At 39.6% G+C, this 24,936-nt stretch overlaps 7 protein-coding genes across 7 annotated transcripts; 3 read left to right on the forward strand and 4 right to left on the reverse strand.

The window, feature by feature from the left end:
* Positions 1-2,980, forward strand: L201_001571 (uncharacterized protein; the record flags this gene model as incomplete). The annotated part of the gene is made up of 8 exons (XM_066217360.1): positions 1-171; positions 251-364; positions 439-549; positions 617-726; positions 801-966; positions 1,026-1,118; positions 1,185-2,822; positions 2,906-2,980. The coding sequence occupies 8 exons, from the start codon at positions 1-3 to the stop codon at positions 2,978-2,980; spliced, it is 2,478 nt and encodes an 825-aa protein (XP_066073457.1).
* Positions 2,981-3,414: 434 nt separating this feature from the next.
* On the reverse strand, positions 3,415-4,762 carry L201_001572 (uncharacterized protein; the record flags this gene model as incomplete). Its single annotated transcript, XM_066217361.1, has 5 exons — positions 3,415-3,519; positions 3,621-4,010; positions 4,149-4,254; positions 4,420-4,498; positions 4,633-4,762. 5 exons carry the CDS (start codon positions 4,760-4,762, stop codon positions 3,415-3,417), a joined length of 810 nt encoding a protein of 269 aa, XP_066073458.1.
* Positions 4,763-5,623: 861 nt separating this feature from the next.
* On the reverse strand, positions 5,624-8,262 carry L201_001573 (uncharacterized protein; the record flags this gene model as incomplete). The annotated part of the gene is made up of 14 exons (XM_066217362.1): positions 5,624-5,888; positions 5,963-6,056; positions 6,115-6,266; positions 6,324-6,365; positions 6,435-6,572; positions 6,641-6,743; positions 6,799-6,809; positions 6,876-7,075; positions 7,139-7,222; positions 7,285-7,399; positions 7,452-7,507; positions 7,575-7,650; positions 7,755-7,962; positions 8,049-8,262. 14 exons carry the CDS (start codon positions 8,260-8,262, stop codon positions 5,624-5,626), a joined length of 1,758 nt encoding a protein of 585 aa, XP_066073459.1.
* Positions 8,263-9,456: 1,194 nt separating this feature from the next.
* On the forward strand, positions 9,457-11,832 carry L201_001574 (uncharacterized protein; the record flags this gene model as incomplete). Its single annotated transcript, XM_066217363.1, has 4 exons — positions 9,457-10,977; positions 11,059-11,270; positions 11,354-11,472; positions 11,555-11,832. 4 exons carry the CDS (start codon positions 9,457-9,459, stop codon positions 11,830-11,832), a joined length of 2,130 nt encoding a protein of 709 aa, XP_066073460.1.
* Positions 11,833-12,207: 375 nt separating this feature from the next.
* On the reverse strand, positions 12,208-13,050 carry L201_001575 (uncharacterized protein; the record flags this gene model as incomplete). Its single annotated transcript, XM_066217364.1, has 5 exons — positions 12,208-12,242; positions 12,378-12,479; positions 12,582-12,633; positions 12,745-12,839; positions 13,044-13,050. 5 exons carry the CDS (start codon positions 13,048-13,050, stop codon positions 12,208-12,210), a joined length of 291 nt encoding a protein of 96 aa, XP_066073461.1.
* A 494-nt stretch (positions 13,051-13,544) lies between these two features.
* On the reverse strand, positions 13,545-20,614 carry L201_001576 (uncharacterized protein; the record flags this gene model as incomplete). The annotated part of the gene is made up of 5 exons (XM_066217365.1): positions 13,545-14,487; positions 14,550-15,235; positions 15,297-17,152; positions 17,208-19,878; positions 19,946-20,614. 5 exons carry the CDS (start codon positions 20,612-20,614, stop codon positions 13,545-13,547), a joined length of 6,825 nt encoding a protein of 2,274 aa, XP_066073462.1.
* A 1,100-nt stretch (positions 20,615-21,714) lies between these two features.
* On the forward strand, positions 21,715-24,909 carry L201_001577 (uncharacterized protein; the record flags this gene model as incomplete). Its single annotated transcript, XM_066217366.1, has 4 exons — positions 21,715-21,988; positions 22,143-24,436; positions 24,510-24,724; positions 24,786-24,909. The coding sequence occupies 4 exons, from the start codon at positions 21,715-21,717 to the stop codon at positions 24,907-24,909; spliced, it is 2,907 nt and encodes a 968-aa protein (XP_066073463.1).
* Positions 24,910-24,936: the final 27 nt, after the last annotated feature.

Genomic DNA, 24,936 nt, shown 5'->3' on the forward strand with positions numbered 1-24,936 from the left:
ATGATGCAGCATCCTTCGCAATCTTATTTAGCTCAGAGTCAAGGTCCACAAGGACAAGGTGGACAGAACAATGGTGGATTACCATGGGGTGCTCCATTTCCGAGTTTACATTTATGGCCTCTTCAAGATACGTTTGTAATGAAAATGATCCATCTACCGGAAGGCCAAAGGGTCAGTGTTCCTAGTTTAACACTTCGACGCTATCACTCGACTGATATTGACTGTTGATTTTTTTGTGAAACTAAAATAGATAAAAATCGGACGTCAGACAAATACAAAAACTGTTCCAGGTGAACGTAATGCTTATTTCGATAGTAAAGTATTATCAAGATTACATGCAGAAATATGGGAACAAGGAGGGAAAGTGAGTATACCTTCCATCTCTGACTTCCTCTTCATAGTATAGGGTACCGGATACTGATTTTTGCAATTTGTCAGATCTTTATCAAAGATGTTCGATCATCAAATGGTACATTTATTAACGGAGAGAGATTGAGTCCTGAAAGCGTGGAAAGTGAGCCGTTTGAATTGAAAAATGAGGACCAAGTGGTAAGTCCTGTTTTGTATCGTTCAATAATCAATAATGAGCCGTACTTATAAACTCTCGGTGTACTAGGAATTTGGTATAGATATCGTTAGTGAGGATAATAGAACTATAGTGCATCATAAGGTAGCAGCAAAAGTCTATTGCGTATTTGGTCCAGAGGATGCTGCTTTAAGTGCTAGGTAAGTCATCATCTCATTTACTAGATTTCCCACTCAGACCTTGAATGAAGACTGATCAATGATACGATTTCAAGAGAAATGGTCAACTACCAAAATCAAGATACACGCGGAGCAAGGCGTATGCCGCCTCAACAGAATGGTCATCCAGGTAATCAATTAGCTCAAATGGGTCCTTCTGTCATGAGTAGTGGAGGTAAATCAAATGGTTTAAGTTTCGACCATGTTCTAACGAAGTTACAGGTAAGCTTCAATTCCATCTGGCTGACTTCACAGCAGGAGCTAATGCAATGATTTCGCAGAACGAACTTAGAGCAAGCAAGGAGACCGGTGCTGAATTGCAGAATCTAGCGACCGCTTTTACGGATATTCAGGACACCCTAGGTGGTGGCTTGGTAAGTTGGCAACTTCACGCATATATGGCCTCAAAGAATGATCAACCTGACTCAGTTCCACCATAGCCACCATCACAGAACGGTTCAGCTGCTCAATTCATCCCTCCTCAATTCCGATCCGCTTCTGCGGAAGCTCAAGCTGCGTTAGCAGGACCACATGGTCAACAAGCGGCAGCATTCATAGCATTACAAAATCAATTAACCGAAACTCAAACTTCTTTAGGATCTCAGCTGGAAAAGATAAGGATGTTAGAAGGTCAATTGAAAGAACATGAAAGTATCAAAAATGAAATATCGACAATGAGAGAACAAATGGAAGAATCTAAGAGAGAAATGGATTTATTACTTGCAAGTGGAGGAAATATCATTGGGGGCGGCTCACACGGTAGAGGTAGACAATTAACGAGGAGGAGTGAAGATGATGAAGACGATGATGATGATGCTAGGAGTGTAATGACTTTGATGGATAACGAAGAATCTGAACAAAGAGTTAGGGATAGGCGTAGAGCTGAGAGAGACGGTCCTGATTCTAGAAGAGATAGAGATAGAAGTGTCATTGACCGACCCAAAACGCCTGAACCTACAGATCCAGATGGAAATGCAGATGCAGAAGAAGATGAAGATAAATCTAAAAGTAAAAATAATCAACCTAATGGAATAGCTTCAACAGTATCATCATCAACAACTACGTCGCGGGAGAATGAAATTATAGAGCAAAATACAGAATTAGTTAATAAAATATCTATATTATCAACAGAAATACAAGAAGCAGTTAGTTTATCAAGCACATTACAAACGCAACATTCAGAAGCAATGTTAGCTGTAAAATCACTTACGGAAAAAGTAGGTGAATTAGAAAATGGAATTGAAAACAAAATTGCCAATGAAGTTGAAAAAGTTGAAAAAAAATGGGAATTTTGGAAATTGAAATTTGAAGAAGGATGGAAAAAAGAAAAAGAAACTTGGGATCAAGAAAGGGAAAGATTAAAATCTGTTGTAAGAGAATGGGAAGAAGCTTCAAGAAGAGCTCATGAAGAAGAAGAAGAAAGAGAATTAAATCAAAGTCTTTCAGAAGATGAATTAGATTCTGATTCTGCTTCCGAATCCGATTCTGATCAAGATGATGATGAAGAAGGAGAAGAATTGAAAGGTGATAAGTCTGAAATCAAAATTGATGGACAGTCTCAATTATCATTGGATGGGTCAAAACAGAATGATCTCAAATCGTCTTCTTCTTCATCGTCAAATCAAAGGAAATCAAGTGGTATTAGACGTAAAAGTAGATCAAATCAAGAAGCTATATTGGCTGTTCAAGCTTTAAAAGCAATATCTGATCCAACTTCCAATACACTCGATGGTGCAAATGGTTCTTCTACACCTAAAAATATATCATCTGATAATTTACCTATAAATTCTAGTATAAATGGAAAATCCTCATCTTCCTCTTCATCTTCATCCAGATTACGAAACAGGGGTAAAAAAGGTAATTCTAAAAGAAATCAGAAATTAGCTAGATCAGGATTAAGTAAATCAATTCAATTTGATGATAATAATAAAGAAAATTCAAATTCTTCTGAATCAGGTAGAGAAAGTGTATCAACGTTGAAAGATGGTAATGAAACTGATGTTGTTAAAGCGAAAGGAAGTGGTTTTGCAGCAGTTCATAATAGTAATAAACAAGTAGTAGAAGGACAAGTCATAAGAGTAAGTCACAACCCTAGCACATTGAAATCACGATGGATGGTATCACGATGAAACCCAAACTGATTGATGTCATTGTTGTGTAGCCCGTTCCTGTATTTACAGTCTTAGTGGTCTTAGTAGCCGCTGGTGTATATTGGCATAAATTCTATAAAGATTGAACACATGTAGTGAAATGCTAAATGCGTTGGAGGTTATAAGCAATAAGCAGAGCAAGCTTATTCATAGACGAGTGGTGATCAGAAAGCTCGCGAGAAAAAGCAGACGGTGAAGGAAGTCTTTTCGAGAAGCATTAGGGTGATAGATATGTGATTGTAGTAATTACCTAGGATATTTGAGATCTTTTGTCATAAGTGTTTTTCCCATGTTCCATTCCTTCAAAGTATATTCATACATCGATATTTAATGAAATGCATTGTTTTAACGACATCAAAGAATTGTTGTTGAAACGTTGCAGGACTTGTGAACGCAGTTGATCATGTGTAAGTGAGGATCATTACAGTTTGATGATCATCCAATGTGCGCATAGACCGTATTGAAAAGCCTGACAAGGATGCTTTTCTCGTCTCCCTCAAAACTAAGAACTTCTCTTCTGTTATTCTTCTTCCGCCCCTATGCCTCTTTCCTGGGCACCTTCTAGTAAGGATTGAGCCAAGATTGTATGTGTATCTTTTGATTCACTAAAAGCTTTTTCGATCATCTGTCGCACGCATGATCGGATTACCAGTCAGTTCAAGTTATACAGTATTACAATATATGAGATCTTAGATGATCAGATGAATGGAATAATATTCAACTCACATCAACAGCTTGATTGAGATCAAATTGACCTTTCAAAGTTATATTTGTAATTTTACCTAAAGCAGGTATTGATCCTAACAAAATCTTATTTTCGTTGTTCTTATGTTCTTCATCATCATCTTGATCTTGATTTTGATCTTGGTTATCAGTCTTTTGTGAAGAAGTAATTACATTTCCAACACCTAAACCAAACATTTCAATACCTGCATCAGCTATGGCAGCAGAAGCTACAGTTAAACCATTTGATAAAACATTCTCAACTGATGATTCTGATTCTGATTCTAAAACTAGTAGAAAAATATCGATTGAAGATTTTGGTAATAAATCTAATTTAATTAAAGGTATTAATGATTGTGTTAATAATTGTGATAAATGTATTGGTTCTGTATCCTATATATCAATGTCAATGGAATAATCAAAAAAGAATTATCAGTTAAATGGTTCTCTTGTCTATATCCAAATGAGATCTAGGGAAATAATACTTCCTGGGTTTTATTTGATTGATGATAAAAGAGATTGGGGACTCACTCGTAATGGTGCTCTACGTGGATCAGATGCAAAAGGAGCAAATTTAACTTCTAAATTTAATGTACCTTGAGGTGTATAAGGTGGTGCTTTTGGTCGAGGACCGTATCTATCGGATAGAGAGGAATTTGTCAGTTTTCGATTGATACTTTTATTTTCAATATATGTAACGAATGAAGCATTACTACTCGAGTTGTTTATAGAAATAAATTTGGTTTTCCAAGAATAGTTTGATCTGATAAAGATAAGAAATGAATATATTATTATGACTCACACTGAACATGCTATTTTAACACCTCCAGCTTCTATATATCCACTTCCATTAGCTTGCGATATTAAACCTGTTTTCAGGACTACAATCCCATGACCAATAACAAATCATATATCAGCTTATGCTATAGTCATTACCAATTACTTTGCTCGTCTCTGCTCCTTGGGGGAATTGCAGATAATGAACAGAGCATTTAATTCCCAGAGACCAACTTACAGATAGGAGATTCATCATCGTCTGATCGATCAACCCTTTTGGTTTTAGTTGATGGTCCAGCTTCAGGTTCATATATCGGCGGTATAGATATTTCTGGAGCTGGTATACGTCTTCGATCGAATGTTGCCATTGTAATCGTTTTCTTGAGTGAGATGAGTGAGACAGTCAAAGATTCTTTATCTGTATGATTTACTTTTGTAATTGAACCAGACTCTTTTGTCGAAATGGTATAGGGATGACTAAAAATCAATTGAACGCAAAAATCGGAAATGACGATATTTTGGATATTTATTTCGACGCAAGTTTCTCAGAAATAAACTTAAATATCGCTCGCTCTCTGGTACGAATCAACCGAAAGCTCCCAAGTTGCAATCTCAAGCAAGAAACTCAATGAAGAGAAAAACAACGTAAGATTACACGGGAAATGCATATTCAATTCAATCAGACAAAAAGACACTATAAAAATTACAAAAAAAGATATAGGCAAAATTCAGGCCGCAATACACCACATAAAATCCAAAATGCGCGGCTAGACAATCTTGTCTTTATGTTAATAAACTAAGTCTAGATCCACTAGTAGAGCTTTACTGGTTATAAAGATTATCAAGTAATAGACCAATCTAGCTACAATAACGGGATCATATACAATTTGATTCAAGAAAAAGAAAAAAGAAAAAGAAAAAGAAAAGAAAAGAAATTGAATCAATTTGACAATTTAAGCTGACACCTTCTGGGTGTTTGGTATGCCATATGATGAGAATTTGAAGACGCTTAAGTGGGAACCAAATTTAGATTACTCACTAGAGTGGAGGTAGTCCACTCTAACTATTTTATCGTTTTTTAACAACCCAGTACTTTGTATGTCACAAATGCATGTTATATATAGCTACAAGATTATGAGATCAAAGTGTGGGAATATATATCAGAGGAAAGCATCAAGAAAGCGAGCCATTATATCTCAACCATAACCTCGAAGATGATTATTCAATTTTTAGTAACTGAGTTCAACAGGATGACCATTCAAGAGGTTATTTGCACCTTCTCTATAGTTATCTTGAATCAAAGTTGAATTACCTGCAATGAACTTCAAGATATCTTTTCTTCCGGCTAAGAGATCATGTTCAGTCCAATAAGTGGAATTAACTGGTGCGCCGGGTGGGGTAGGTGTAGTGGTATTGTGTTGATATGGATCAGGGTAAATGTATGGGTTGGATGCGTTTGCTCCGTTAGGGTTACCAAAGTATGTAAAGTTGAGCCTATGTACATGAAAGAAAATATGGGATATGGTAAGATTGATAGCAAGTCATCAACGAGCGACATACTGACTCACCAATATCCTTGAATCAAATGGGACAAATCAATTTCAGATTGAGTCCAGTTATTGTTCCATCCGAAGACATAGGGGAGATCGGAAAGATGGGCAGCTATCGTTTAGGAGTGATATGAGTTTTTACCACATTGTAGAGCGCAAATAAAGCTCACCTCCATATCTGTTTGTTGAAACGTTGCCACTTGCGTAGTCAAAAGTATAGGTCCAAGTTCTATTGTAGAAATATTCGTTGGCTTGTCGAAGCATATGTCTTCGGGGAGCAGTTGAGAGGACATCGGTCATTATGGCACCAAGTTGTTTGTATCTGTAACACAGACGTGCTATTCAGTTTATAATCCCAATGATGTCAAAATCGACCTACGTAGGATCAAGACCAAAAGTAGCGTTGCCGGAACCGAAAGGTCTAAGCGAGAGAGATAAAGTTATCACATCTTATTTGATATTCGATTTTTAAACAGAAACATAAACTTACGCTCCTCGAACAGGATCCGCTGGATACCATGTGGTGAGATTAGTTGTAAAGTTGGTTGGAAGAGGAGCTGGCTCGAAATTGCTCAAAGTATTGAGTAACGAGTTTTGATATATATTAGTTGGAACAAATCCGGTTCCTCTGCAAATATAGTGTCAGCGCTCAATTATATACCGTTAGCGCTGGCTGGAATCATGATGACAACTTACTCATCTTTAGTTTGACCAATGATGAAAGGGATAGGGGCAAGAACACCTTTTTCGAGTAATTTCCAAGGTTGATCGGGAATCAAATCAGAATCGACACTAGGACCTGAATGGAACCATTGCGTTAGAGGTTAATAAAAGCTTTAAAATCGTATGCTTACTATAGATCCAGCTAGAAGGTGTATCGTCAGCTTCGTTCTCTTATTTCAGCATTACAGAAATTTACTTAAACACTTACGAGTTGGTCCAGTTAGGGTTTTGTAAAACGGTCAATTGAGCATCGAGAATAGCATCTGCAGTGAGATTTCGAAGACAACCGATTTCTTGTCCGAATTCAGTACCACATTTTGTGATATTGAGGAATTCTTCGTAAGGTTCAAGCCAAGTCTTATCGGTAAGACCAATAGGAGCGGATGAAGGGAAACCAGATCCCATGATCTGTTAAAACACAAGTGATTGAACATTTGTAAAATAAATAATCCAGTTGAGATTGATACTCACAGCTGAGTTGAAAAGACTTTGCTCAGTATCGAAATAAAGATGGGATATTAATACTGACCCAGCAGAGTGACCGTGTAGAGTAACCTAGGGATATTGTTACGGTCAGCCACTGCATCTCCCTAGTCGCTGATGGAGTGTAGTCTTACCCTATGTCGATCTCCTCCGAAGGCCCATATATTCTCTTGTACCCATTCAAGTGCTCTAATCGCATCTCGCATACCAAGATTACCAGCTCGAGCGTGATCAAAAGCAGGTCCATTGCTATTAAGGGATTTAGTTGAAATCAATTGAAGCAAGATAATCTATAACCTACGGCCAGCCGAATACACCTAATCTGTAATTCAAGGTAACGAAAATAGCGGGTTTTTCCTTAGAGTAGTGATAATGTGTTAGCATTGAGCTGACAATAGTGTCACTGATATAGAAATATACTCACGAGATCTTGTGAATACGAAACTAAGTTTGTTCCATCATGAACGGTACCACTTCCCCATTGCCAAGCTGAAGGATGGCTATATCACAATCAATAACGTCAGCGACCTTGTCGTAAAAAGAACAGATACAGTTTGAGTGCGATAATTATGACATATGGTAAGAGATAAAACATTTTACGTACAAGTAAACGATAACAGGAAGAGGATCTTCAGATTCCCAACAACCGGCAGGAGTATAGATATTAAGGAAAAGACAATTTTCAGAAGTACCAGCTGGACCAATATCAGTGCCGTTTGGAGCTTGAAGACATGATGGAGCAGGATGTCTAGCATCAACATCTTCAGTGTAATTGAATGGGATGGGTCTTCTCCAACGAAGGAAGCCAATCGCTACAAGTTGTTATGATATCGTCAGCTTGGAATATATGTGAAAGTAATCAAGAGAAAGGGAGTCATGTCACAGAAGAAAGACTTACGTGGTTCAGCATAAGGAATACCCATAAATCTATCCACGTTGTTATCGTCATCGTGAACACCAGTGACTTTTACACCATCTTTATAGAGTGGTGAATTATAAGGATGAATAGTTACTGTTGGGTTGGAGGAATGACCACCTCCGCCTTTTTTACGAGATTCGATTGAGGCTGAGAGAATCAATGGGAGAAAAGGAAGTAAAGCTATAAAACGCATGATGTATGAGATTAAGTGGCAGGTAGGTAAAATAGATGTCGAAGAGAATGGAAGAAGAAATAAGAGAGAAAGAACAAAAGGGAAACCGAGGTCTATTTTGTCAATATATATATACCTAAATGGATCAAGCCCCACGGAAAATACTGATTCGTCTGCCAGTGACCACTCTACCTCATGTTCCGTCTTTGATCGTTATTCAACCCGGATAGACGATCTGTTGGAGTGGTCTAGCCATAAGGTTTGTTTCTTGCGATTTACCTTGGCATTCCAGTGGAGATTCGGCCAGGTACCATGAATGATTGATTATCGTTTCCATTAAACAAAATAACGATCAAACCTTGTATATTAGTACAACCATCAATGGGACTTAGCCTAAAAGCTGATTTCTTCTTGGTTACGAACAGTAAAGGACCCCCTTTGATCCTACCATCGCCAAACTATATACTTGACCATATGTTGCGCTTCTAGAAGACAGACACGACGTTTCCTCATACAGACTAAAGACTATCAAAATCGTAGACTGGATCATTTGAATGGATCAGGTGAACAATGTGGATGTCATTACTAGACAAACCACCATAATCCCAAAGATCAGTCAAAACCAGCTAAATTAATACGATGGTCGCTTTCGTTGTGATATCGTGAATTATTTGAGAATAAAGTTTGAGGCGATGTTGCCCTCTATATGAGCCATGTTGTCGTGAGGGTCGATCGCAATCAAAGGATGAGTAACAGAAGTAAGGTAAATCAAGGGTGTTAACCTTGCTTGAAGGGAAGAAAGATCTGCGAGACCATCGTTAGCGGTGTAGTGACCATGCGAGTACATCTCGAAGCTCGGCCGAATCATTGATATGGCCGAGAAAAGAAGAGGTGAATCAATCGAAAGTGAAAGTAGTAAGATCATCGACAATCAGAATGATATGTGAAAAGAATGGAACAAATCAAGAAGCAACTAAGGTTTCGGTTGACCATTGACGATATGATGACAGTTATTACTGTAGACCTTATTCAAGCTACCCACCTAACAGTCGAACGCGATTAAAGTGATCCGTTAGATTAGGCCGAACGAAGATGCAAAAAGTGACCTCATTAAGAGATTCATCTGCTAATGTTAACATTCTCGGGAAGAAATATATCATCTCGTTGCTATGTACACGTTATTATAGTAGATACTGACAGATAAGGTTAAAAAGAATGTCTCTGTTGGGTATCAGTCAATTCAGCATATCGCGGCGGTCTGCTTGCCGTACAATCCAACGAGCCCTTACAAAGTCTACAAGTCAACCTCAACGTCAGATACACATCGCAACAAGCCGGTCTGTCTCATTGATACCGTCAAGGGAAATCATTAATGCTCTGTCAATAGCTCGTGTAGCTTATCAACATAGCCCCAGTGCATCTACCAATTCATTCACCAAGTTTTGTAACAAACAACTTCCAGCAACAACGATACGGCATCTTCACGCATCTCAACATGTAAGGAATTCAGCCTCTACCACTATACCGCCTTCGCCTCATCCACCAAGGTCCAAATCGGAAAGACGTATACGACGTCTACGGAACTTACTATTCCTTCTCACCCTTTTATCAATTTTATACTATACGTATTCACCATTTCGACATGCTGTCATAGCAGTAGTAAGATGTTCTAGGTTGATGAAAGCAGTTACATTAGATATATTAGATTACAAACAAGTTTTTGCTGCTGAAGCTAGATTAGGTGAACCTGGTAGAGAATTGACTGAAGAAGAAAGACAAATACGTAGAAAAGCAAGAAAAGATTGTCATACAAGAAGTGCTAAAAGATTATTAGAAGCATTAAAGAAAAATTCAGGAATTTATGTTAAATTAGGACAACATGTTGCTGCAGTACAAGTATTACCTAAAGAATGGACATCAACAATGACACCATTACAAGATCAATGTTTTCCAACATCTATTGAAGATATAAATAAAATGTTAAAAGAAGATTTAAACGGAACAATTGATGATTTGTTTGATGATTTTAATGAAATTCCTATAGGTGTAGCATCTTTAGCACAAGTACATAAAGCAAAAGATAAAAAAACTGGAAAAGAAATTGCAGTCAAATTACAACATTATGATTTAAAAGAATTTATCAAAGTTGATATGATTACAGTAAATTTTGCAATAAATTTCGTTAAATATATTTTTCCAGATTTTGAATTTTCTTGGTTAGGTGAAGAAATGAATCATATGTTACCTTTAGAATTAGATTTTACAAATGAAGCATTAAATTCAAAAAGATGTAAAGATGAATTCAAACATTTAAAAGGTAAAACTTCATTATATTTACCAGAAGTTTTATGGGCAGAAAATAGAATTATGGTAATGGAATTTATTAAAGGTGCTAGAGTAGATGATTTAGTATATCTAAAAAATCACGGTATAGATAGAAATCAAGTTTCACAAGAATTATCTAGAATATTTAGTCAAATGGTTTATCTAAATGGTAATTTCCATGCTGATCCACATCATGGGAATTTATTAATTAGACCAAAAGCTAAAAATTCTACAAGTCCTTTCAACTTTGATGTTTGTTTATTGGATCATGGTCAATATTTCGATATCCCAGATGATTTAAGAGTTAACTATGCTCATTTTTGGTTGTCTCTGATCAAGAAAAGTTCACCAAAGACAACTGAAGAAAGAAGATATTATGCTAAATTGGTTGGAAATATTGATGCAGATATGGTAAGTGATGTGATGCTCAGAACTAAAACACATCATCCACCGCCATTTACTCATTTGCCTTTGCTCGTACTTCTTTCACAGTATCCGTACCTTGAGTCAGCCATTACTGGTCAGATCAATATGGCAGATGAAACTAATGATCCTAGATATGGTTCAACCGCAAGACCAACTTCTTTGCTAGAACTAGGATCAAGCTCAATGGACGATGATCAAGTTGGTAAATTACGGTCGGCTATGATGGAGCAAGATGATTTGATCGTATCAATCTTTGAGCTATTAAGGCGTGTGCCAAAGTGAGTCTTAACACCACTTTGTATGGTTCAAAAATAACCATAATGACCTTTAAGCTGATGATTTGGTTCATCTTTTGCAATAGACGACTACTCATGATTCTTAAATTATCTGATTTACAACGATCTCTAGATCAAAGTTTAGCTACTACACATGGTCAAAATAGAATTTTCGTTATTGTTGCTAGATATTGTAGTAAAGCAGGTAAGTGATTTTACCTTTCCCAAACATGATTATTATCAGTAAAAACTCATTGAATGTGATTTTTGTTTTTGTATTGATATAGTGTGGCAATCGGAAGTTAAATCAATTAGAGAAACGATTTACAAAAGTGGATTATCGTTCTCCATCTTGCGTCAATTTATTAGATCAATTTGGGATTATACATACTGGAATACAACTTTAGGTTTAGTTGAATATGGTATGGATGTTAGAGCAAGATGGGTTAAAATTAAATTATATTTACACGGTTTAGGTAAAGGTGGATTGAAAGAAGCTGAAGATGAAGCTGCTGGTTTAAGAACTAAAAGAGAAGTACATAAAACTCCTTTAGGTTTATCTTAGAAATAAAAATGAGTGATGAGTGTATATCGAAATAACGATGGAGATGAAATATATTATTCAAGGCTTGTGTTAATAAATCATTTGCAAACCGTTCAACGCCGAGAGGAGCTGTGATAAAATATTAGATTATCTTCTTTTTTTTTACCATCATTATGTTATCTCATATAGTGCTTTGTAATCGCATAAACGGGAGTTGTGGGTCCGAACACGATGCAATCGGAGGTAGGTAGAGGAATAGACGCAAGTGATAATGATCACAACGATGACTGCTTTGTACTTGCAGCAGCGATACTTCATAATTCGTATGCATTCCGTTGTATTCCATTTCTGATGTTCCTCTACATTCCTGTCCAATATACCTAGCAAGGCCTCTTTTTATGCGTCCAATTCGAAATCATAAGCGAGAATATCTATGAGATGTAGATCAGTGATTGTATTTCATTCGTTCATTACATGATTAGAAGCAAGACATGAAGAAGGGGTGGGTAATATGATAAGATTGGTATAGCGTATAAGGACGATCAAAACCATTTGATGTAACTCACCCTCAATGTTTGGTTTGACGTTATTCTCAACTACTTTAACATGTTCTTCCGAAACAGCGTATTTTTGAAGTGCTTCAGATGATGAGAATACAGAGTAAAGACCTGTGTACAATATTAATTCATGTAATCAGTAATCCAGCAAAACATTGATGAAATTGATACCCCTGTTTCTAATCTTATGACAATAATGAAGACGGGACTTACCCCAGTTAAAACCTTTAGCTCTAGCATCAATTAAAGGTGGACCGAGTTTCATCTAACAAGGAAATACAAATTAGCGTATATATTACATATAGTTTACGTATCTCAACTGAATAATTAAATACCCAACACGATCCACTCTCGAAACAGAAGTTGAAACACTTACAGATTCGGCACCAGGTACTTTATATAAAGCTGAAATAGCTTCTTTTGCAACTTCATGATTACCTTTTAATTTCCATAATACAATATGAATGATTTCTATAGTGATAAATAAGGTAAATTTGATTAGCTAGCTAGCTATATACAGCGTACTGATCATACTGATTGGACAAATTGAATTGGTTGTTGAGTTAAACGAATAGACATTAAAGGAATTTGAGGCTTTCTTTCAAGCCCATGACATCTGGAAAAGAGGACCTAGCTAGAAGATTAAAGAAGAAGCGGTGGGGATAGGAAGCTTACTACCCATTTTGAATGTGTTTTTGCCTACCGTTATACTGATTCGGAAGAATGAAGTCGGAGATGTACTAAAGAGCAATCAAGATGATGTTTGATTAGTAAAAAGTCATTTCTGGTTTCATCTAAGTTGTTGATCACCTCATCGTTACAACTCCGCTCATCATCATGAATTCTTATCGGCTTAAGCCGCCGAGCCTGACCGGTCCGAAATGGTAGCAGATGTGTATATCCGCTTTCTAACTCAAGGTAGATATGTAGGTTTATTGAATTATACAAGAACAAGTACATATGCATTTAAGTGTATGGAGTATTATAAACAGAAAACATCGAAAAAATATCCCAAAACAATGAGTGAAATGTATAAGTGATATAATTAAAATGAATCAATAAAATTATGTTCTGTCATGCCGGTTCGTTAATCGTTAAAATGATATGTCGTGAAATAATATATTATTGTGAGCCTATCTATAACACAGTGATAATCCATGTTGGAACAATTCACTATTACTTCTTCGAAGTTGAATGTCCAATTATACCTTTATCTTCCCAATTTTTAACTAAATTTTTTACACTACCGTTTGATTTTTTCTTTTGTAATGCGATTGTTTCCAACTCTTTCAAATTTCTCTCTGACCTTGAAGCGTTCATTGATGACGCAGAGGATGACGAAGAAGAAGATCTGATAGATGTATCAGTTGTATCGGGAAACAGTCTAGCTATAGCATTCGATCTTTGTGATAATGACGGGTTCAAATTTGGATATAATGATTTTGAATTTGAAGATGTTATTGTTGAAGAATAAAAGTTGGGTAAAGAAGTTGATTGAGTGATTGAAGGGATATTTGGTGTATTAGATGATGATGAAGAGGATGTAGATGAGGTGATTGAGTTGATGAGGTTGGATGGACCAGGAATTGATTTAGGTCTAGTCGAAGTTACAGTTGTGACTCGTGCCGGGGGTGGCGGTGGTGGTTCTGGAATAGGTGTCCAAGAAGTAGATGAAGGATGAGATACTGGTGAAGCAGGAACAGGTGGTCGTACTTCTCTCGTCTGAGATGTAGGTAAGATTTCTCTTTCTTTACCTTTGCCTTTGATCAGATTTGTGGAGGAGGAAGGTTGTATTGCTTTGGTTGACGAAGAAGAGGAAGAAGAAGCTTCAAATTTATCCATTATATTTCCACCTTTTCTCTCTTGTACAGTATCTGCTTTAGGTTTAGATTTACCCCAAACGAAACCTAACATCCTTCTTATTGTCGAAGGTGGTTCAACATTATTTGCCGGTTTGTTAACTTGCGGAGTCTGTATAGAGGTATTTGAAGATGAACCTAAATTTGTTCTAGTTTTTTTAGGTGCTGGAGTCTGAAGTGTAGAAGTAACGGAAGTAGTCGATGAGGATAATCTGTTAACTCTTCTTTCGATAGCTTGTACTCGAAGAACAAGCATGTCTCTACGAAACGAAAAATAACAGTCAGCCCTGATGTCTCGTCACCGAATTTTCAAAACACTTACTTATCCCACTTTTTGCCTTGTGCGCTCTCATCCTCCAAGAAGTTCTCAACTACTCTACTCGTATCCCACTCTTTTGACTTTGGCTGATTTGAGCTGGAGCCAAAAGTACTTCTTCTTGCCCAAGAAAACAAACCACCATGAACAGATGAGGGTGTTGAAGAAGGTGAAGGTAAATTTTTGATTTGTCTGTCTTTTAACCATAATTCTTTCTCCTTTCTATATACTGTTTCTAATGATTTCCATTCTTTCACACCCCATTGTTCTTCCTTTGCTGCATTTTGTAGCTCGGGTTCCACAGATTCTTCTTGAACTGAAACTAGATCCCTTTTTCTTTTCATTTTCAGTTGTTGCTTGTGCATTTGAGTTCTGGGTGAATTAACGAAAGCTCCAGGGACAGGATAATCTTCCGTCATGAAACTCATCACTGACATTTCTCTTTGTCTTCTTAATACTGACATACCAGGTAATTCTTTCTCTGCTGGTACTCTACTCATTGATCTTGATCTTGACCTAGATCTTCGGTGGGAATCAACAATTTCCAGTTCAGCTTCATTCAATAAATCTCTTTTCTCTTTATCGGAATGTGATGTCGATTGTTTCATTATTGAGGAAGATGAAGTCGCTATACCTCCAATTTCCTTGGTAGATGCCTTTGGCAATACACCATGCTCGATGTATGCGTGATTCTGATCAATCAGCCTTTAGTTAGCGGTTTGCGTACTGGTGATACTGGATGAATGAACTCACGAGTTTCAAAATAGCAGCGGCTCTAGCAGCAGCTTTAGGATCAAGACTTGATACTTCCACTACAGATCTGAAAGATTCATCTGCTTCTGGGTTATCGTCATCCACCGCAGTGATAGCGGCTAGTTCATCATGTAATGTTCTACGTGATTTACGAACAATGACCGATTGATCACCTTGCTCGAATTCTTGAGCTCCAGCTTGAGCTTCAACTTCAGGGGATTGAGGCGAGGGAGATTGTTGTGGTTCACTTTCAGCTTCGGCATCCGTTGATGGAGAAGAAGGTAAGATTTGCTGAGATAGTTTGGAAGTACCGGTTCTTTGCGAGAGCATGCGCTCTATCGCAGTTATACCTCCAGGAGCAGATTGATTGGCATATCGAAGTACAGTAGGAAGTGCAATTTTAGGTGTTGGGGATTCGATTGGTGACGGAAGTGAAGGATAGACAGAAGGGGTCGAGGGACCGGCAATGTGAGATCTAGCAGGATCAGGCGAAGGAGTGTTGGGTTCTATGTAAGAAGTCGACGGAGAGTTTTTTCTGCTTCGTGCTGGTGACGAATGAACCAGACCTTCGGTGGGATCGATATCTTGTTCTTCTTGTTCTTCTTGTTCCTCTTCCTCTTCTTCAGCAGCTCCGTCCTCCTCCAGATCCTCGGCATCAGATTCAGGTTCCAGCTTTATGACACCCTTTTCAACCAATCGCAGTATGATACGTTCTGGCACTTCAACTGGTTCAGGTGAGATCCTTTCTTCCTCTTCCAATTCCTTTTCTTGAGTTTGTTCGAGTTCCTCTTGCGATACTTCAGGTTGCGTTTGCGATGTATCAGTTGCGTCTTCCTGTTCGAGTCTCTCTTCTTCTTCTTCCTCTTCTTCTTCGCCGGTAGATTCATCTTTGAGAGGTACATCAAATTCCTCAGTAGATAAATCCCAAGCCGAATCATTCGCTTCTATGGTATTATCTCCGACGGTTGAACCTTCTTCCACCTCGTCCATTCGGACTACTCCATCTTCATCAGTCGTGTTCTCCCAAATCGAGAATGATGTGTTTTCTGTAATGATGTTCCCTGCATCCGAAGTATCCACCTCGTGATCAGAAAGCAGATTGCCACTGGCGTTTGCTTCTGATGGATTCGCGATCAGATCGTAATGAGATGTCTCTCTATTTTCTTCAATATTGTTTGTTCCAACATCGTCATTGAGACTTTGAGCGGGTTCTGGCATACTGAATTCTATAGGTTCTTCATTCCTTGAAACCGGAGGTAAAGGAGATAAACTTTTCAATTTTGACATTCTTCTTAAAGCTCTTTCGGCTTCTTCCAAAATCGCATGTCCTCTTTCTTCAGCTGTGAAGACGGGTGTAGGAGGAGGCAAAGGCGAAGGTGATCTGTGAGCGATATATTGGAAAGTCGGTCTGGGTGTAAGAGTTATATCGCCCCGATGGTGTATTAGAACGAATGGTGATTTTGGTATAGAAGGTGATCTCAACGAGCGAGGCTCATATGGAGTTGCCAAAGTTGAAGGTGGTGGAGGAGGAGGAGGAGGAGGAGAAAAGGCTGGAGTTGTAGATCGATATACTGGTGAGGCAGGTATGTTACTTTCTTCAGGCTCGCCCAAAGGAGTGGTCGATCGTCCATTTGCTTCATCTTGTATAACTGGACAAATGACTAACGGTTGAGAAATCTCTTCAGGGTTGAGTGAGATATTGGGAATCATGGGTGATTTTGAAAGTGATGCTGAACGAACAGGACTCGCTGATCTGGATGTCTCAGGTTCGATTGCTAATTCTGGCTGTATTGCTTCCAAGGGACGCGTGACGGATACTTTTTCAACGAGTCCCTCGGCAATATCTGCGATAGGGCCTGTAAAAAGAAGTCAATAAGGTCAAATCATACATTGAAGACTAAAAGAGCTTACCTTGTTGTAAATGTTCTTCGTCATCATTATTTTCATACTCTGATTGATCACGATTCGTCATTTCTGCCTCCGCTTTCTGCAGGACGATCTCTTTGAGAGTGTTCTCACTAACATCTTCTTCCACAACACCTTCTGATTTAGGGGTGACTTCAGATTCTGGCATTTCATTTTGAGGAGCCGATTGCTGTTGAAGGAAGTCTGGAGAAATATCTGAATCCACAATCGCAATTGCGTCTGTCTCCTGCCTAAGTTCGTCATGACTATCTTCATTTACAGTAGACGAGGATACCTGATAATCACGAAACCCTTGTTCAAGTTGAGGTTCGATATCTTCTTCAGAGTTTTCCCAATCCAAAACATCCATATCTTGAGTGATGTCACCTATTTGCTCAGACTCCTCCAGTATAGGTGAATGATCGGAAGACGAAGGTGTGAGAGACCTTGAAAAATCAAAGTCTACAGTGGCGTTTGCAGGATGGTTGTTTATCTTTGATTCGACTTCAAGATCGCTGACCTCTTCAACTTGCTGAAAAGTGACGGGAGGTGGTGATTGGGTGACAGGTGGATCCTCAGATGCGATTTGTTGGGTTGCCACTTCATCTTGGGCCGGTCGAGGTAGAGTGAACCCTTCATCGTTATGCTCTTCCTCTTTCGCACCTTCGTCCTCGACTGTCTCAGTAGTGTTATCAACAGATACAATCACCGGAGGTTCCTCAGCGATAGTATTTGGTTCGAGTGGTTGAACAACCTCCGACGACAATGACGGGGCTTCATTTTCACCATTGTTCATTTGGATATTCTCTTCGATCACATCCCAATTATTCTGCTCCATTTCTTCAGTCATATCACCGATTCGGTTTTCTGGTTCGTCTTCCTCGATCGGAGAAGCTGATCCTTTGTAGGATACACTAGTGTGTAATGGTGTAGCGATTTCAGAGGTTGATAGATCGATGTTATCAGATGATAAATCCCAATTCTGCTCTTGCATTTCTTGAGTGATATCTCCTTCTGCTTCTTCATCCGCATCTTTGTTAATTGATGGAGAAGGTGATCGAGTAGATACAATGTCTGGTTGTGGGATAGTTAACTCAACCTCTTCGGGGATATTGTCCACATTCTGATTCGGAACGCCCCAATGAGGAGATTCTATAGCTCTTATGAGTCTTTCCGTCTCCTCTTTCAATGGGGAATGATACTGATTCATTGATGGAGCAGAAGGTATGACTGGAGGGGTAGCAGGTTCAGTTGATTCTTGAGTGATAGTGGACTCTTCCAAGTAGGATCGATCTACTTCTTCGTTATCAGGAGACATCGATTGATCCTCATCTATCGTTCTTGGTGGTATAAGTGGACTGTGATTCTTCTGCACCTTCTGTTCAGCCTCAATGGTTTTATCTCCTTCTTCATCATCATCATCATCATCCTTGTCTTCATTCACGTGCTCATCTTCCTGTTCTTGCTCTTCCAAAACGGATTCACCTATTCTTGATATCGAAGCGGGATGTTCCCTTCTTTGATGTACATGAATAAATGTATCCTCACCTACACCTTCCATATCAGAACCATCATCAGACCAAGCTGGACCCATATCATCAAAGTATGAATTGCTATTGCTGTTCATTGGAAGTAAAGTCAAATCCTCTTGTTGATGAATTTGCGGGAAACTGAATGGTGATGAGCTAGGTATTCTCTCTAACGATGAAGGTCCAGCTATAGCATTATGATGACCATTTGAATTTGTACTCGAATGATCGAATGATAATGCAACACCAGCATTATCTCTTACACCTTCTCTCCTATCATCTTGAGAGTATCTACCTTTAAGTAATAAAGGATCATCACCTGGACTACCATGTATAGGTTTAGGTAACATTCCTAATTTCCTTCCACTTAAAGCTAAATCTTTTGGTGTTTGAGCTATCGATTTCCTACCTCTACCCTTTGGTGTTTTGGTGTTAGCTGGTACTGATGCTCTTCTATTAGCTTGTGAGGGTGGAGTAGTTCGAGTTTTTCTTGCAGTTGTATTTGGTGGTGTGAATTTTCTTCGGCCTGCAGGAGCGGTCGAAGGGATACTTCTTTGTGAACGGCTGACGGCAGGAGTAGCTATTGATGCTGTAGTCTTAGTTGAGTCACCACTTGATTTCCTACTGCTCCCACCGCTGATGCGACGGGATGTACTTGGTGTTTTACTAGAAGCTCTACCCTTCACTCTCGGTTTGACAGTTGCTGGGGGTTCATTCGTTGTGATAGGTGTATTACTCCTGGAACGTGTAGGAATGACAACTTCTACTCGACTAGTTGGAGCTGAAGGTGACCGTTGCTTTGTTGGGGTTTGACCGGGTTGAGATATTCTAGGAGATTTCTTCCTTCTGGGATTTGGCGAAACATCGTCACCTAATCTCAATGGTGTATCCCATTCTGCTGTTATATCACCTAATCTAAGCACTTCTGAGGGTTCCGTGCTAATTCGTCTAGGCGGAGTCGGTGATGGTCTAGCTCTGATTCGAGATGCTCGAGATGGTCCGGCTTGAGGCGTTGGTGGAGGAAGAGGTAAATTCTGTGATCCGCATTGGGATGAAGGAGGTGTAGGCAGACGAGATATAGGATTGCGTGTGACATTGGAGAAAGCTGTTGTCTTCTTGGCTGTCTGAGCCCGTTGTGGTGAGCCGGACTGTGTGATAGGGCAAGATCAGTTACTTTCGAATATCCAGTTACATTAGCAAATATACCCGACTTACCGGAACCTCTTGACTATTTGCGGGAGTCATCAAACCTCCTCTTCTTAGCATACCACCTCGAGGAGCCTCTACATCGCTATCATCCGTCAAGTCATATCCCGGTGAAGAGAACGCCATATCTGGTGCTGTCATATTTAGCAGCAGAGTGTCGTCTTCATTGACTCGAAATGGCATTGACATCCGTGGTAGATATGGTGTAGAGCCGGGTCTAGAGATGAAAGATGAGTCCGGTGCCATAGGTGAAGAAGAAGGTATATCATGTCGAGTAGGAAGTGGTAGATTCGTTGAAGGAGATTTCGCTATAAATCTTGATAATCCTGATAGATCGTTGTTTAACTCGGGTGTTGGATTGTCTTTCGATGGTTTAGTGCGAGGTGTAAGGGAAGTTTTCTTCATTTTCAGACTTGATTTTAGAGGTTGAACCCGAGATGGCGATGATAGTATTATGTTTTCTTCTCTTTCACCTAATATAGCTCGTTTCTTGGTTACGATAGAGGTTGTTACAGCATTGCCTTTAGGTGAAGAAGCGTGGTAGCTCGTTTTGGATCTCATGAAGACTGGCTGTTGTGGACTTCCACCAGACGATCTTCTAGAACTACTCGCCGATGAAGTTGAGACTCGCAACAGCTGAGGTGTAGTTGGATTTGGCTCGCGAACAGTTCTGACCATTTTGCTTTGATGGGTCGTAAGCCAAATATGGGTAAACGGAATGAGGTAGGATTAGTGGTGTTGAGAGAAAGAAAAAGGAATAAGGAATTCGTCTTGAAATTATATGTTTGGAGTAGGCATTGACATGAAACGATGAAATATTGCTGTGATATTTGCTTGTTTATGTATAATATTTCGTAAGATTCTTCTATTCTTTCTAGCCTTGTGTGTTAGGCGTTTCAAATGACTGTATGATATGGAGAGATGAAGAATGTAGGGATATGTATAGGAAAAGGAGGTGATTGTATGTTTTAGTTCTTAAAAGAGAGGATGATGCAGTTGAATGTTTACGTTTTCACTTGCGCATCCACAAAGTCAAAAGTCAAAGTCAATAAAGTCAAACAAAAGACAAACACGTTATTCATTCGCGTCATCCTTATCCTTATATGAGTTACCTAACTAAATTGTATTTCATAAACATAACCTGTCTCTGAGCAACGCCGCCACTCACATAGGTAATCTAGAGTAATGCCGGCAAATTCCGAGTTACAAGACATGTTGCTTCTTTTCAAGATCAATTTTGACTAATTTACAAAACCCTAAATTCCGGAGAAAGCGATCACTCTCAAACCTATTTTCACTCGGTTAATCTTACTTGTGTTACGGTCAACTAACGCTTGGCGGTAAGATGATTAGATTCAGGGTAAACTTGTGTTGTATGGTTAAGGGACAGATACACTCTGCAGACGACGCTTTGACCCCTGTTTTTTATGATTATGTTTTCATCCACTAACTAACTACTATGCAAGTCAGACAAAAGATTATCCATCAAACGTCATCTAATCCCATTTTATCTCGCTTCTTCTCTCATTCTTTCTTTACTATACACTATACACCTCATAAAGTGATATTTATCTCAAACAGTCCATTGCCTTTATAACTCTCGCTTTTACTTTGGGTCACTCCTTGATTACAGTCAACTCATCACAAACTCAATGGATACATAGCCTTTCGGCGTCATTACCCGAATCACCTCCACCCTCCGACGACAGCATCTTTTACCACAAGATTCAGCTTCTCATCATTGATAGTTCGCTCGTGGACATCAACTTCGTCCTTTGATGCCTTCAAGCTTCCTACCACCATATACAAGCTTACAGGCATCAACAATGCGTCCATTCGGCAAACCACCTTCATCATCAAACTCCGCTCAACCAACTTCGGCTAACGGAAGTACCGCAACAAGTCCGAATATACCTACCTCCCATCTTGGATCTACATCAGCAGCTGGTTCAAGAAATGGTACACCAGCATCAACGCCAGGTGGGGGAAGTGGATTAAGACCTAGTTATGGATTGATGAGTGAGCGGGACAGAGATCGTGATAAATTAACAGGTGAGTATTATGGTACAATTAAAAGCTTTTATAATTGTGCCTTATTTGTTATTTATTGTATGATGAGAAAAGAAGTTGGATTACCGGGAAAAGGGAAAATTGATCGGCTGACACCGTTCATGTTGCGCTCTGTTGGGTTTTTATCAACAAATAGAAATAACCAAACCATATTCGACACATACATTACACTCACACAGACCTTCCGACGCGTCTTCAGCTCACCATCATCATCATCATTCTGGTACACCAGGTAGTAATCCTCCCTCCGCCGGTTCTACTCCCCGTGAAGAAAGACCAAACACTTATACATCCGCTTCGAATCCTTTGAATGGAGGAGCAGCAGCAGCAAGAAAACCTATGCCTGTACCAGTGTCCGGATTTGGTTCTGGGTCCAATTTAGGTAGACTTGCTAGTGGTTATGGATTATTTGGATCTTCACCATTTAGAGAACAAGAAATGAGGGAAAAGGAGAGACAAGAACGATTAGCTAAAGAACGTGACATCCAAAGGGAGAGGGAAAGGAGTACAAAACCGCTTTCAGTAGACACATCACCTACGCATCGAAACTCTGCTTCTGCAAATCCTTATTCTCGTCCTTCTCTTCCCCCTTCACCAACAACTTCTAGAACTCTCGCTGTACCCAATTCAGCAAGTTCCACTGGAAGACCATCTGTTTCCCCTCAAATCACTCCAGCAAGTGCATCATCGGCGACCAGCTCTACACCTAGACCAAACCTTCCTCTGCCTGGGTACGGCTCTTTAGGCTCGAGATCTCTCCCCTCCCCTTTCGAACGGGAACGTTCCGCCAGCGCTTCTGTTGCCCCTAGTCCTCATGGTCATCTCACCGCAGAAAGTGGTCATCGTCGAACTCCAAGTGGTTCCGGTGCAAGGATCAACGAACCTGCAAATGCCGCTGGACCCAAAAGTCCAGTGAAAAGTACTGCTCAAACAGCCGCGTCTGCTCGGTCTTTGTACGGAGCTCCTCCATCTCTCAACGAAGCTGCAAGAAATAGAGAAGCCCAGCGATCGCCTGTTGCGGTTACACAGACCACTATCCCACCTCGGGATAGAGATGCTGCTGTCTCGCCTACGGCTGCTACCGGTACCGCATCCAAACAATCTGCAGCGGGGTCCAATGCACCACCTGCCAACAATACACCTTCCGGATCTCAATCAACGAGAGCACCCTACAACTCGTACAGCGGCTTTGGAGGAGGTGGATATCCTGGAACATTCGGTGGATTCGGTCTAGGTGGATTTCCTGGATATGGAGCATTTGGACCAAGATGGGGTGATAGAGAACGTGAAAGGGAGACTGTAGAAGCTAGGGAGAAGAGAGAAGAAGAGAAAAGGCGCAAGGAGAAGGAGTTGGCGGAAAGCAAGGCTAAAGCTGATAAAGAAAGGGAAGAACAACAGCGGGCAAAATGGCGAGCTGCAGAAGCGGAAGAAAGAAAGTCATCAATAAACCATCATCCCCGAGCCTTCAGGCCAACAACAGGACCAACCCAGCCAGCTCCAGCGGCATCATCTGATCCATACCGACGCGACCCTCCCGCAGATCATGGACCAGCCGACAAACCGAATAACACAAGGCATATTGAAGTCATTCATCAACCTGATAAACGAGAACCCAACGGAACAACTGCAGGATCATCAGTTATCCAACAAGTCGCGCCAACCCGTGAGCCTAGACCTTATGGTTACAAAAGTGAATCACGTGAATATCAATATACACCAAGAGATAAAAGACCTAGAATGGACGCAGCTGTGGAAGACGCACAAAACGCTCACCGAAGGACTAGCAATGCCAAAGCCTCAAAGCGGAGGAAAGAGGAAGAGAAGAAAGCTGAAGTTAATAACACCTTAACAAAAGAAACAGACTATGCAGCATTAACTAATCCAAGCAGAAAATGGCCAGAAGTATCATCAAGTCAAGTTGAACAATGGTTAAAAACTGTACCTGATTTGAATCAAATAATATCAAATGAAGTCTATACAGGTGAACATTGGACCTTATCCAAAAGTGAACAATGTAAAATTGAAAACGAAGGTGGATTGATAAATGTTAGAATTGGTGGTGGATTTTTAGGTAAAAATTGGAAAGTGAGAGGTGAACAGGGATGGGATGATTCTTCATGTACACCTTCAACCTCAAACGGAAACCTGATCGGTGATAGTGTAATCTTCAAAGATAGAAAAATCTGGGGTACAGATGTTTATACAGATGATTCTGATTTAGGTTTAATTCTGATTCACGCTGGTTGGTTAAGATGGTCTTCTAGTAGCAGCTCGAATGAAAGAGATAAAGATATTATAAACGTTACAATCAGATTGGTTCCCAGATTAATCAGATATACAGCTACAGAAAGAAATGGTATCAAAACTAGAGGTTGGGGTAATGGTCATGACGGAAGTAGTATAGTGGTTGAGAGAGTCGAAAGAATAGCTGTAAGCGACGTTGGTCCTCCCCTGTAAATGCCTCGGTGATTCAGACGGAAGCTAACGACAATCCATCTTATAGATCAACAAGACATATCTAAAATCACGTAAACGTAAAGTTAGAATGTCAGAATGGGTCCAAGAAAGGCAGATTGTTGCGCCAGTTCTGATCTCGGTACCTCACGATGACGATGAAGATGCTACCCTTGTTCAAGATGATCAAGACCACGATGGAAGCTTAATGTTCTGCTCTAGAATAAAAGACAAGACCATAAAAACCGCAAAGGCTGAAGCTGGGTGAGCACAAAATCAATTAAACATCAAGCGTATGTCATTGTTGACTAATGAACGTATATAGACTCGTTTATACCCCCGAAGCATTCAAAAACTGGCTAGATCCGCCTGAAACGGGTCATGAGTGGACTTTATGGCAAAGCGGAGTTGAATTTTCGGGCTCAGATCAGGATAATGCAGTCAAGTAAGCGCTAACAAAGTGTCATCTTTATGTT

The sequence above is a fragment of the Kwoniella dendrophila genome, chromosome 2, assembly GCF_036810415.1.
Source record: "Kwoniella dendrophila CBS 6074 chromosome 2, complete sequence".
Lineage (NCBI taxonomy): Eukaryota > Fungi > Basidiomycota > Tremellomycetes > Tremellales > Cryptococcaceae > Kwoniella > Kwoniella dendrophila.